At 35.7% G+C, this 14,085-nt stretch overlaps 1 protein-coding gene across 1 annotated transcript in view; it reads left to right on the forward strand.

Annotated features, from left to right (window-relative positions):
• LOC150109672 (neurobeachin-like protein 1) overlaps nucleotides 1-14,085 on the forward strand; it is a 1,254,229-nt gene that overhangs the window by 99,696 nt on the left and 1,140,448 nt on the right. Inside the window, exon 5 of the mRNA XM_090413954.1 lies at nucleotides 9,251-9,393. Within this exon, the coding sequence (XP_090270080.1) occupies nucleotides 9,251-9,393 (143 nt within the window). The remainder of the gene's footprint in view (nucleotides 1-9,250; nucleotides 9,394-14,085) is intronic.

Consider the following 14,085-nt stretch of genomic DNA (forward strand, 5'->3'; position numbering starts at 1 on the left):
TATCGTGTTCAAAGTGGACACGGAGAGTCCAAGATCTTTTGCTAAATGCACACGTGTTCCGGCATGCCAATCTACACGTCGCAGAATTGCCATCTTTTCTTCTACCGAAATACATTTTCTGTCTTTTTTTCTCCATGGATAATCCATCACCGCAACTTGAAAGCAACTTTCACATGCTATTATATAGCAGAAATTCTGCAATATCAATTTGTACTGTGATTGAAAAATCACAGTATCGCTCATCACTACATTACTGCTTCAAGCGTGCAAGTATCCGTGATGGCAGAAACGAAACTTACAGCTGAAAGCAACGCCATCTGGGAGCAGAAATGCGCATATTTCCACAGAAATTGATTTGAAAATCAGTATAGCCACCCGAGAAAAAAACGCAAATCACGGGAAATAACGTCCACATCAAGTTGTTAATGGCGGGAAAACAATATATCGTAAGAATAGGCCTTATGACGAGACCAACGGAAAATGACATATATGGCAGGAAAACATAAATTGTGGGAACGTAAAAATGGGGTTTTAACTGTATTTATATTATACTTTTTCAGAACTTGGTTAACTATTATGCTAGGGGGGGGGCATCAAAATCTTTGAGACGTTGAGGTGGGGCATCAAGATTTTTGAGATGTTGAGGTGGGGCATGATCCAAAAAACGTTGAGAAACACTACTGTAAATATTTCCTTTTAACTTAATTAAATGGTTTGTGAACAACACATTGGACTAATTCTGTCAATTCATTATCCAAAACAATTCGAACCTGCATAAGATAGAAATTTATGTGATTTATAATTAAGCCATGACTAATTTAATGTAAGGATTAATATAAGCGGGAAATACAAATTATATCCGCTTTGTCTTTGATTTAAGATCTTATAATCTCTCACTCAATATATAGTCTAACTGGCGCAGTTGTAAAACAAATAAATTTGTTAAACTATAGAGAGTGGGAAATAAGATATAGTAGAAATAGATAGATGGCAGCAGCCAATAGTTAAGACTGTCGTCCATTCCTGAATATTAAATAAAGAAAACAAAGACAAAGTAAGGTAATAATAGAAAAACAGAACATATTATAACATCTCCTCTAAGATATCCCTACTAATTTTATTCTCTGCATTCTATCTTTGCTTCCCAGATCTTAAAACCTTACACTTGCAAGATTAAAGTGACATCCCAACTTATTTGACTATTCACACTGTTTGTTCAGTTCCTCTTGCAAGACTACAACATCCATTATATTCCTTGTAATCCTTCCCAACTTTGCATCATCTGCGAAGAACTTCATATTACTATTCAAGCCTTTTGCATTATCATTTACAAACAAATTAAACAGCAACAGCCCCAAAACAGACCCTTGGGATACACCAATGGTGACATATCGCTATCCAATACACAACTTGTTGATACCTGTAGGACAGGTATCAATTTCTAATCTAGCAAACTACTCTACTATCCATGGTCCCATGGTCCATAAAAGAGAGTGCTGCTGGTGACAACTCAGTTCTGAATCTTCATCCTCAGCCTCTCTAACACTGTGACCACAGTTCCAGACAAACAGATGGACTAATTCTAAGCACTGGTCTTATTACCTTCCTTATGAAATGGGACAATTTTGTCCTCTTTCCACTTGATTGCAACTTGGGCCAATCTGTGATTTATGTTTGAAAGGGTATGTCAAAGCTGTTGTTAACTCCCTGGAATAATCTCTCAGGAAATGTGGTGATACAACTATACATTATCAGCCAGTTTACTTAATTCCTCACATACTTCTGCATACTCACCATCAGTGGCTTCTTACTATCCCACTACTCTCAAGTTCTGCATAACATTTACAAGAATTTACCGTTATGAATTGTGTGTTTAACATATCGGCTGTATCCTCCTCAGTGGTTATCATTCTACCATTTTCGCTAACCAATATTGTCTTTCAAAATCATTCTTCTCTGTACTGGTCATGCATCAAAAGAACTCCCTGTGATTTTTTTTTTTTTTTTTTGACATGATTGGCTAACTGCTGCTTATATTGCACTTTGGCTACCCTTAACCAAGTAAATCATCTTTTGCAGTTACTCCTACCACTCTTCTTATTCTGCCTGTATAATGCTTCCTTCTTCTTTTTCCAAATTGCACACCTCACCTCTTCATTCATCCATTTCACACTTATCTTATTTGACCTCCTGACCTTTGGAATGCATTTAGACATTGTTTTTTGTCAGACAGTTTCTGAACAGGGCCCATGTAGCATCAATTTCCTTTCCATTCAATTCGTCATTCTGTGATCTAGCTGTAAGCCGAGTTTGTTATAATCCAACCTTATAGTTCAACATCTGTCTTTTCATTTCAGTCTGTATTACCATAATTAAAATCATCATAATGATCACTGTTTTTTTTTTTTTTTTTTTTTTAAGCCAGATTAATTTGTCTATAACTTTCCTTCTTGCTGCCTTTCACATTTACAGGTCTATAGCAACACCCAACTGAACATTTCATCCTGCATCCTGTCCACCTGTACATTGCATTATACTGCTTCAAAACCATTGTCACTATTTGCTCCTTTCATCCCCACCTTTTATGAGCATAATTCCTCTGCTACCATCAAGAGCACATTGTCGATTCTTCTTCTGTTCAAAATATTCCTCTTGCAATGCGAAAATACAGTGTTTGAAGAGATCTGCAGTGCAGTAATTGTATGGTTTTTGCTCTTGGAACATTAGTGAACAGATTAATGATGTCTATGCATGCAAGTATATTGACGGGCTCTGTTGTAGCATCTTTGGTTTGTTCTATGAAATGAGATGTATTCAAAAGTTTAGTAGGTTTGCTAGATCCTTGGATAGTAATGAAATTGGAGAAAACCTTGCATCCACATTGTATCCAAGTGGCAAGATGTGCTTGTGTACTTTTGGAACACTGTAAATTCTTGGGAATGGGGTGTGTTGATATGAGATTTTTTTTGGTGTTTTCAGATCAGATTAGCATGTCTTTAATTATATTTTGAGAATGACTCATGGAGTCATGATCAAGTTTAGTATAAGTGTTATCATTCAGTAGAATTTGCATTTTTTTTCTTTGTATTCTACTGAATTCATAATGATCTTTGTATTGCCTTTATCCACTTTCAGAACAACGATCCTCTTATCCTGTCTACTATTTTGTAGAGCTATTTGGTCTCTTTTTGTAGTGTTTTTACCCAGGTGGTTTTGCTGAAAGGAGTATGGAAGCTGTTTAAATGTAGAGAAAAGTTGCTACATCTTAAAAACTGAGGTATAACGCTGTCATTCCTTCATCTAATAAGGAAAGAAAACGTGAAAAAATTTGTTTGATCCTCAATTTTTCAAATTTATTCAGTTTTAAGAACATCGACTCATCATGAGATCAGATGTCATTGTGCAAGCTTCTGTAGAGCGTAGACATGATATAGTTGTGTTGCCGGTATTTTTACCACATAAAACAGCTGGAAGTTGAACTAATTTTTACTCAACTAGTTCGTGAATTCATGCATTTCACATCATCAAGAAAAATAAGTGAATAAACTAAAAGTTAATATAAAAATATAAAACAGGAAGCTAACAAACACTGGGCATTACTTGCATTCCCATCACTTTCCAGCTCTAAAAACAGGCATTATTCGTAGGAGTCAGTTGATATGATAGAATATCCTTAACAGTGCAATAAGAAACAAGGGATCATTTTACATATAGTCTAGTCTTTTCTCATTAAACATGACACACATGCAGTTGCTAGTAGTTTGCAGAAGACTATGACCAGCAAATACCTTCATAGCACATATGTGCTTTCCATTGTTATTCCTGTCCTCAGATATTTCATACTGAATGTTATCTGTTTGTAATCTGATACAATTTTATTTTTTAGTTTATTCACTTATTTCTCTGGATGATGTGCAAGTCATGAATTTCACAAAAATAGGTGAGTAATAAAATATTTCAAATTCCAGCTGGTGAGAATACTGGCAACACAACTGTATTATGTCCATACTCCACAGAAGCCTGCATAATGAAATCTGTTCTCATGATGAGTCCATGCTCTTAAAAGTGAATTTGAAAAATAAGGATCAAACTGAAAAGTTTTTGTGACAGGATAGCTAACTTTCTTTATTAGTTGTAGTGATAACAGATTATACATCAGTTTTTAAGATTGCACCATAACCACAAAAGTTCACCACAAAATGTGCATTAAGAATTTTCCATTGAACAGAATTTGCCTTACTAAAAGAACACATCAACCACACAAGGTTGGATCTTTCTGAAATCGACAGCAGATACACACTTCATTCACAATTATTTTGTGAATATACTTGCCTACTTGCATATATTCGGAACTGTTTCAACAGGCTTTCCAATGAAAAATCAGAACACATCCACAGTGAGCAAAGAACGAATTAAGAGAACACTATGAAACCTGATCAATTAAAAAAAAAAAAAGTCTAGTCTCATTGATCTTTATTATCATATAACAACATAAGTCATCGACTTGCCCTCATATCCATTATCTAATTCTGAACTGAACATCCTCTCGCAAGGTTTCAGTTTTTGCTACAAGTTTTTCATTTGGTTTAACTATAAATTAAAGATGTCAAGATAGTATATTCTTGGTTTAATCCTTTATCCAAGTGTAAGCAAACACAGTTTGTGTGTGAAGTAACTTCACAACTGGGCGCTACTTGTATATAGAGGCTAATGATTTCAGATCAGTTGCCTTATTATCCCATAACCCTTGTTGTATTTCAGTTTTGCATTATCACAGAGTAGAATTCCAAAATTGAATATCATGGCCAGTGTGGAGAAAGGCCTTCAGAGAGTCCCTAAAAATTAAGCAGATTTTCTCCACAATCAAACTGCTTCCGTACTTCTTCAAGCAAACTACCTGGTTAAAAACACTACAAAAATGGACTAAATAGCTCTTAAAACTATTAGGCAGGATGAGATGATTGTTGTTCTGAAAGTGGATAAAGGTAACACAATGGTCATTATGAATTCTACAGAATACAAAAAAAAAAAAAAAAAAGAAAAAAAAAAGAAAATTCTACTGAATGATAGGAACACTTATACTAAATTCGATCATGATTCAACAACTCATTTTCATAATATGGTTAAAGATGTGCTAAACTAATCTGAAGACACCAAAAAACATCTCGTATCAAGACACCCTGTTCCCAAGAATTTACAATGTTCAAAAAGTACACAATCACAGCTTGTTTAAACTCATTGTGGATGCAAGGTTTTCTCCAACTTCATTACTATTCAAGTATCTAGCAAATTGCAAGCATTTGCATCGGCAAGAGAACATCTTTATAAAGAACATGTGACATTTCAAAGAATAAGCGAAAATCATTGCAATAGAGCCTGGTGATCTACTTACAAGCCTAGACATCATTAACCTATTCACCAGTGTTCCAAGAGTGGAAATCATACAATTACTGCAGAACCTATTTCCACTAGACACTGTAGATATCTTCAAATATTGTATTAATAGCACTTTTCTCAAATTCCAAGAAGTATTTTTTGAACAGAAGGAAGGACTGGCAATGGATTCTTCCCTTTCTCCTCTGTTTATGGAATGGTTTGAAGAAAAAAGCTTTACAATACCAGGAAACACGACTGAAGTGTGGCTCAGATATGTTGATAATATATTCATTGTTTGGCTATTCTCTACCACCAAGTTGGGAGAATTTGTTGCAATATTTGCCTTTGTATTAAATTCACTTTTGAATTGTAAAGTCAACAGGTCATTACCAATTTTAGAAACACTCGTAGAAGTATTTGAGCAGAACACATTCAATTCCTCGGTTTACAGGATATGTGATAGAGCTTACAGAAATCTCAAATATAGATAAAAGAAACTAAGAGCTCAATTTCCTCAGTACCATCCATCTCCAAAGAATGGTTACAACATTTCATTGGTCAACAAAATTCTATGTCAAACCTTCCAGGCAGTTGGATGAACACAAAACACAAGATTTCAGATGAACAGTGATTCTCCCTTATTCTTTATATTGATTCCATCTTTCCTATGTTTGGCAAAGGCTCTATCACGCCTGGTAAACACTGGATTAAAGGATTTAAATATGGAACATTCAGAGATCCTAGCCAAGTTTAGATGTTGCCAGTCTGTTCACCAATGTCCCATTGGTGAACGGACTGGAATAACACAGTGGATCTTCTTCAAAAACTTTTCTGCCAAATACACATGATCCAAACACTGCATACAAAACACTTTCTTCACATGACGAATGACCAAAGCGATATAAGGACTCTGCAGTGTTTGTTGTGAGGAGTGTTTGAGGGAATGCTGATTACAGAGGTTGTTGGATAGGAGGAAAAGAGGAGATATGATGGAAACCTTCAAGTTAGTTAAGGGATTCTATCAAATTAATACAGAAGGAATTATAAAAAAGAGTGGATGTTAAGATGGGAAGAATGAGAGGCAATCCCTGGAAGTTGTATAAAGATGTAGTGAAGAAGGGTGTGAGGAGTGGATTTTTTATGTTTAAAGTTGTTAGTGAGTGGAGTGCATTGTGAATGCGGTATTGTAAATAACTTCAAAGCTCATTATGATACACATGTTGCTGGTTGAGTCAGTCTCCCATGATGAGGCTGTTGACTCCATGGAGGTTACCAAATTAATAATAATAATAATAATACCAAAAATTAACCGAAGAAGTGCTAAACTGCAAAAATATTCATATTATGGGTATAGGTTTATTTCCATAGTAAATTCCTGATAAATATGATAGCTACTAATGATTTTGGATAGATATGAATTCTGGGATGCACATTTAATTGTAATTACAATTAAAATTGCATACAACTGGATTTTTTTTAGGTCTTGTGGACTGTGATAGTCTAAGTGAGAAATGAGAGTTTTTGATTTGAGCTACTTGATTGCCACATTTTTTATAGCACTTTTGTTGGAGAATTGAAGCATGGATGGTAGTCAGGAGGTTTTGGGTGGAAGATGGGATTCACTTGATCAAGAATTATTTCATTTCTTCAGTTAGAGTAGCTATTTGGATCAGGAGGATTATAAATCACCAAGGTTCCATTTGGTATTGTTACAGTTTAAAAGGACACAAAACGGATCATAGCATGTTGGGAGAATGATGTTGATGTTCTGTTATTATTATTAACATTAGACCTCTGTGGAATCAAGACTCATTGCAGGAGGTCCATACTCACATGCAAAAATATCAAACCATGCCTTAAACACATTCACAGTTTTTGCACTCACAACACTTTCAGAGACAATGCATTCTGCTCATCAACCATTCAGCATGCAAAGAAGCTTCTCTTCCTGATACAGGAGGATGGTGCCTCTTTCAGGTCATCATATAAGGAGGATTTCATCTCCCTGGAAGCTGCATTGTAGCTTCCAGAGATGAATGATTGGACCCACAGATATTAGAGGCTGTAACAGATGGCATTAATGACAGAACCACATTAAAAATGAATATGTCAGAAGATAAATTGATTTTATTAACATTCAAAAATGTGTAAGCTGAGCTAATCTAAAACAGAATGCAAGATGAAAGATTTGTGAAACTGTTTGAGGAAAAAATCATAGGAAAACTTCAGTGGAAGATTGATGTGGTTAAGGTTTTAGAATATCTTATATATAAGAACTAATCAAATCAGAGACCTGCCAGATAATTGATTGATATGGGGGGATAATCAGAATTGTCATGGATTGTTAATCAGAATATATATATTATGACAATTCCAATGATAATGATTAATGTGCAGTGTGTGTGTATCAGCCCCACATAGAAAGGCTGCAAAATGCATTGCTGATCAGTGCTGTGCAAAAGTGTTAAGAAGGAACTTATTAATATGTTTTTTGAACAATTGGAAGTTGTATTTTATAGAGAAAATGAAGGCCATTCCAGAGAACAAGGTTAATGGACAGAGTTGGTTTGGTAGATTGAAACAGGACTGCAAACCAGTTGGTTATGTACTTATAGACTTATAAAAATAGTGGTAGTCAGTTTGATGCAACATTGTTCATGAAAATACCTATAAAAAGGACATAATGCAGAAATAGAAATATCATCATCATATATTAAAGAGAGATTGGAGTGAGTCTTTGTCAGAAGCCATCTCTTAACTGGGTTGTCCTTTTCTGAAAGGCAATAATCATTTCTAAGGAATTTTTTGGATTGTGTCATCTCAGATCTGAGAAAACTATTTTGTGGTAAGAAGGATTTAGGATTTGTACAATGTTTGAAGTTGTTCAAGTGAGCAATAGTGTCTTGGGTAGAAAAGAATGCCTAGTTTTTCAGAGGTGGATGAAGTGTGATGTTCTTATTCCAGGAAAGCTTAGAAGTTTAAGTTGAGGTAAGAAAAGAAATCTGAACTTGAATGATAATCTGGGTATTATCAAAGGTGAGTTGGAAGTGTAGTATGATCTTTATTGCAAGAAATAAGATTGTTTTGGTGGAATTGAAGTTTGCCTTGAAGGTCTCTCTCTCTCTCTCCTCACTTTAGATGGACAATGTAAATAGTGTTGTAGGATGTTTTATATAAGATCTTATAACCAAGGATATTTGATTAGTGCTAGGTTTGTCAAATGAAAAGTTGAATTAAATGCAGCAGAACCTATGGATAGGATTTGAGAATAGGTGTTTTATGAATAGGAGAAAGAGTTTGTGCATAAGTACTTCAGGGGGTATATTCTAACCAGCACTCAAATAGTATGTGGTAGACCATAAGATGGTAGTTTGGTAATTATTTAGACCATAAGATGATAGTTTGGTCTTTTGCTAGACCTAATAAAATGCTCTGAACCAAATACTCTAGAAATATCTAGAGTGACCACATCATTTTCTCCAGACATTTCCATGGCCAATGTTCAATTGTGGGTGATGTTGGGAAATTTATTATGGATCAAGAGCTCATTCACTGGTTGAGTGGTAGGTTTCCAGATGATTTTATTATTTTCTGGAGAAGTGAAGCAAGGGTGGTGGAACAGTAGTTTGAAGGCTCACTTAATTTTCATTTTTTGGGACAGATGCTAGATGAGTAGATATAGGATGAGTGTTAATTCTGGAGTACAAGTTTTAATCATGACCTTGGTGGGGGGGGGTACCAATAGGACTTGAAGATGTGTTGATATCCAAGCTATGTTGTTATTTAATGAAATATTTTATTTATTTATCTTATTAAGATGAATTGAACATTTTAGGAGTTAAGATAAAAACTTATTTATTTGATAATTTTGCAGCTAAATCAAGGAACTTGCATTGATACGTCAAATGATTCACCCGACAGTGAAAATATGGCATCATCATCTCTTCTCTTATCTATCCTTCAGTTCTTAGAATGTTTATATGATCCATATTTAGTTTGGAGGACTCGTTGGGCTAAGTATGTATGCAAATTTAATCAGTTTTTTAAGGTAGAGCTAGAGTGATATGTAATGATTTTATCCATAGGTGTTCCTGTAGTTACTTTTATATAAAGTTTAACTGCTTTGAACAGGCATACACACAAACACGTGTTCTTAGTACATTTTTATTCACCAAATAAACTATAATGATTGAGTAGAAATTGGCTGTTATACTTTGATCAATTAAGTTTCCATACTTGACTCTTATGGGAAATTGAACTGTGGAACCTTTCATTGATCCTGGGAGAAATCTTTTGAAAGTGGTGCACAGATTTACACCAATTCAAGTTTACATTTAAACAGACACATAAGAAATCATTTTATGTTGGATCTCTGAAAATAGATTAGTTAATTTCTAAATTTAACTCCTTTCAGAAAAATAGATGTCTTGAACTCTGCTATATTTCTTTGACTGTTTGAATAAAATTTTTGGGGACTTTTAACATAATTTGAACAAAATCAAGTCAGCAGATCTCTAGGTATCATTGTCACTACAGGTATCCCTTGCTTAATGCGGTTTGCTTAACGCGGGATTTGATTAACACAGTGAAATTAACTGCGACAATCTCTTTATATACGCAGCGAGTTTTAATTAACACACCTTTAAATTTACCACGCAAAAACATGCAAGCCTCGAGGAGTGTTTCCTGGCCGAGAGAAAGAAAGTTGTGAGCATGATGACATTATTCCTCCCATTAAGCATTAAGAGTGGGTGTATTACATGCTCCAGTTGTTCTGCTGTATTTACAAATTATATTCATAAATTTTACAGAAAAAAATGCCATCTAGAACTTTTATATCAAAAAAAGAAGCGGTGCAGCCTTGCTATAAAGTATCAAAAGATTGCTTAACTGTTATGCTTGGAGGGAATGCTAATGGAGATTTTAAATTGAAGCAGCTGCTTGTCTATCGAACTCAGAACACAAGGGCTTTAAAAGGATGTAACAAGAATTCTTTACCTGTAATTTGGTGGGTGAATCTGAAGGCTTGGGTTATCCAAAACCTATTCGAAGATTGGTTTAAGTCTTATTTTTTTCAGGCAGTTGAAGCTTATCGCAAGAGAAATAACTTAATTTTCAAAGCTCTTTTGCATTTTAGATAATGCACCTGGTCATCCAAATTCTCTTAATGATCTGTGTAAGAATGTGAAAGTTCTATTTTTTCTCACCAAATATGACATCATTGCTACAACCCATGGACATGGGTGCCGTTGCAACTTTCAAAGCCTATTTTCTTTTAAAAAGACATTCTCAAAGGCTGTAGAAACAACAATGGGAGAAAATGCGATTATGCTCCAAGAATTTTGGAAAAAGTTTAACATTAAACACGCAATGGAAAACATTTGTGATTCATGGGAGCAAGTGTGTTCTAACTGCATGAGAGCTGTTCAGAAAAACCTTTTGCCAGAATGTGCTAATGACTTAGCTGGTTTTCAGAATTTTGTGAACAATGTGGTTGAAGAAATCATTGCAGTTGGCGAAGAGCTTGGTTTTGATGGTGTTGATGCAGAAGATTAACTTAAAGAATTATTGGATTCAAATTCAAAAGATTTCAGTGACAACGATCTTCTTGAAATTGAACAACAACGTGCATATGAAGACAACGAACAAATGGAAATGTGAAGATGAGGTTCCAAAGGAGATAACGATTAAAGAACTGGATGGGATATTTCGCAGTTTAGAATCTTAAGCAGCAAGTAATGAATCCAGATATTAATCGAAGCATGGTTACTTGCCGAGGTCTAGAGAGTCATTAAGGGAAGGGCCATGCTATGCATTAAGGGCCCTGTCCACAAGGAGATGTGCTTTGCATTATGGGAGATACTAAGACAAGGAGTGATGAGAGCTTGGTCCACCTTTCCCACGAGTTACCTCAGTCCTGAAGATACTTCAGGTGCAAACTTTGTTTGCTTACACTTGGATAAAGGATTAAACTAAATTTATTTTACTTGTTATCATAGAATTTACAAGCATTTATTAAACATTTACTTTGCATTCATTTTTTAACTTTCCTAAAAGAGTACTATATAAAATGAATTATTAATACAGTAATCGATCATGAACGAATTGTAATTTTTACCGTGTGGACAGACTTATGTGTTCGTCGAACATGTTGTTTATTATTTTAACGGTATAATAGAACACAGACACTAAGTAAATAATTGATTTATTAACTTGATGCTGATATTTCGCTGGTATTATAACCAGCATCTTCAGAGCACAAAAACACTGTTTGTCACAATACGCGAGACTAAAACAACATGGTGTACATTAACAAAATTGTAGCAGCAACACAAAGACTAGAGTCCTGATTTTGGCGCCCTCTATCTGAAAAAAAAAAAAAAAAAAAAAAAAAAAAAAGCTATCATATATTGCTAGAGTCCTAGAAAAGTGCTAGTTTTTCCTTAATATGACTGTCTCCCAGATCTTCGGCAAGTTGGACAGACTTATGTGTTCGTCGAACATGTTGTTTATTATTTTAACGGTATAATAGAACACAGACACTAAGTAAATAATTGATTTATTAACTTGATGCTGATATTTCGCTGGTATTATAACCAGCATCTTCAGAGCACAAAAACACTGTTTGTCACAATACGCGAGACTAAAACAACATGGTGTACATTAACAAAATTGTAGCAGCAACACAAAGACTAGAGTCCTGATTTTGGCGCCCTCTATCTGAAAAAAAAAAAAAAAAAAAAAAAAAAAAAAAGCTATCATATATTGCTAGAGTCCTAGAAAAGTGCTAGTTTTTCCTTAATATGACTGTCTCCCAGATCTTCGGCAAGTTAATACAGCCATATTTGTTGAGATTTGGAGTGTGTTTTAGGGCTTCTGTCGCCTCTAAGAACAATCTCTCTGATTTATATGGGTTTCTGTGTAGTACTTTTGTGTTTTTCCAGTTGATCCTGTGTGCAGGGGTATCCAGAGCATGGTCTGCTAGGCCCGACTTCCCATAATGATATTTCCGGACGTATCGTTTATGTTCGCTGATGCGGATATTCACAGTTCTTCCTGTTTGACCGTAGTAGGCTTGATTGCATGAGCAGGGTACTTGGTAGACTCCTGGATGTGATAAAGGAGGAATGCTGTCCTTGGGTGAGCGGATGAGGGTGGCTAATTTGCTACATGGTCTGAATGTAGTGCGTAGTTTATGTTTAATGAGAATTCTTGAGATCTTTTCGGATGTGCCTTTAATGTAAGGGATGGTGACTGTTTTGTTGTAGTTCTCTGTGGTGGATGGTGGGAGGGGTTTCTTAGGAGTGTTTAGTATTTTGTTTATTTTTTGTGGATTGTAGCCGTTGGCCAAGAAGGTGTGGCGTAAGTGAGTCAGTTCAGCGGTAAGAGCCTTATCATTTGAACAGATTGCTCTCGCTCTATGGGTTAGCGTTTTTAATATGCCATATTGTTGAGAAGGATGATGGTGTGATTGTTTGTGTAAGTATCTGCCTGTATGTGTGGGTTTTCTGAAAACTGAAAATGATAAGGAACCATCTGGGAGACGTGTGATGAGTGTATCCAGGAAGGGCAGACAGTTGTTGGCTTCCGGTTCCATAGTAAAGTGGATTTTTGGGTGTTGGCTATTTAAATGTGCTAAGAATGTTTTCAATGTCTCAGGGCCATGTGGCCAAATGGCAAGCACATCATCAACATAGCATAGCCAAAGTGTTGGTTTGAGAGTGGCTGTATTGATTGCTTGTTTTTCCAGGTGTTCTATGTAAAAGTTGGCTGGGGGGGAGAAAGGGGGGGAGCCCATGGCTGTCCCATCAATTTGTTTGTATATTTTCCCTTTCCATGTGAAATATCCTGCATGTATTGTGAATTTGAATAGTTCAAATATATCAGGGGGGAAGTGTGACTTCAGTAGATTGAGGGTTTCTATTAGTGGTACATTTGTGAATAGTGAAGTGATGTCAAAGCTTACTATTAAGTCTGAGCTTTTTAGGGTGAGGTGTTGTAAGATGCTTTTTAGGTGTGCTGAATTTTTGATAAAGGAGGGAGAATTGTTAGTGAGAGTGGCTAGTAGCTTTGCTAAATGTCTAGCCAGTTTGTATGTGGGACTATTTATACTGTCCACAATTGGGCGTAGGGGTGTGCCTGGTTTGTGAATTTTTGGTGATCCATAGATCCTCGGTGTTCTAACATGGAAGGGTTTGAGTTTGTTAACTGTGTCTTTGGGCCAGGAAGTGACTTTTTTTAATAATTTTCGTGCCTTATTCTTTTGTGTGTTGGTGGGATTGCGATCTATAATTTTGTATGTTGACTGATCTTGTAATAGTGTGTGCATTTTGTTTTCATATTCAGTTGTGTCCATCACCACGGTTGCATTTCCTTTGTCTGCTTTTGTTATGGTAATCTGGCTGTTGTTGTGTAGCTCTTTTATAGCAATGAATTCCTTATGTGGGATATTACTTTTTGGAGGCTTGGACTTGATTAGGATGTTGGCCACATCTAAACGTATGTTGTTAGCTATTGTTGGAGGCAGGTCGTAAATTCCTCGTTCGATGGACGCCATTATTTCGGCTTTTGGAACTTGCTTGGGAGTTATGGCAAAGTTGTGCCCTCGACTTAAAGCAGTTGTGGCTTCTTTGCTTAAGGTGAGTGACGATAGATTCACAACGACGAGGTCTTGTTGTAATTGCGGTCGTTGTATGGTGTTCCGTTGTT

The sequence above is a fragment of the Typopeltis vanoorti genome, chromosome 2, assembly GCF_054136105.1.
Source record: "Typopeltis vanoorti isolate ZY-2024b chromosome 2, IOZ_Tvanoo_1.0, whole genome shotgun sequence".
NCBI classification, from domain to species: domain Eukaryota; kingdom Metazoa; phylum Arthropoda; class Arachnida; order Uropygi; family Thelyphonidae; genus Typopeltis; species Typopeltis vanoorti.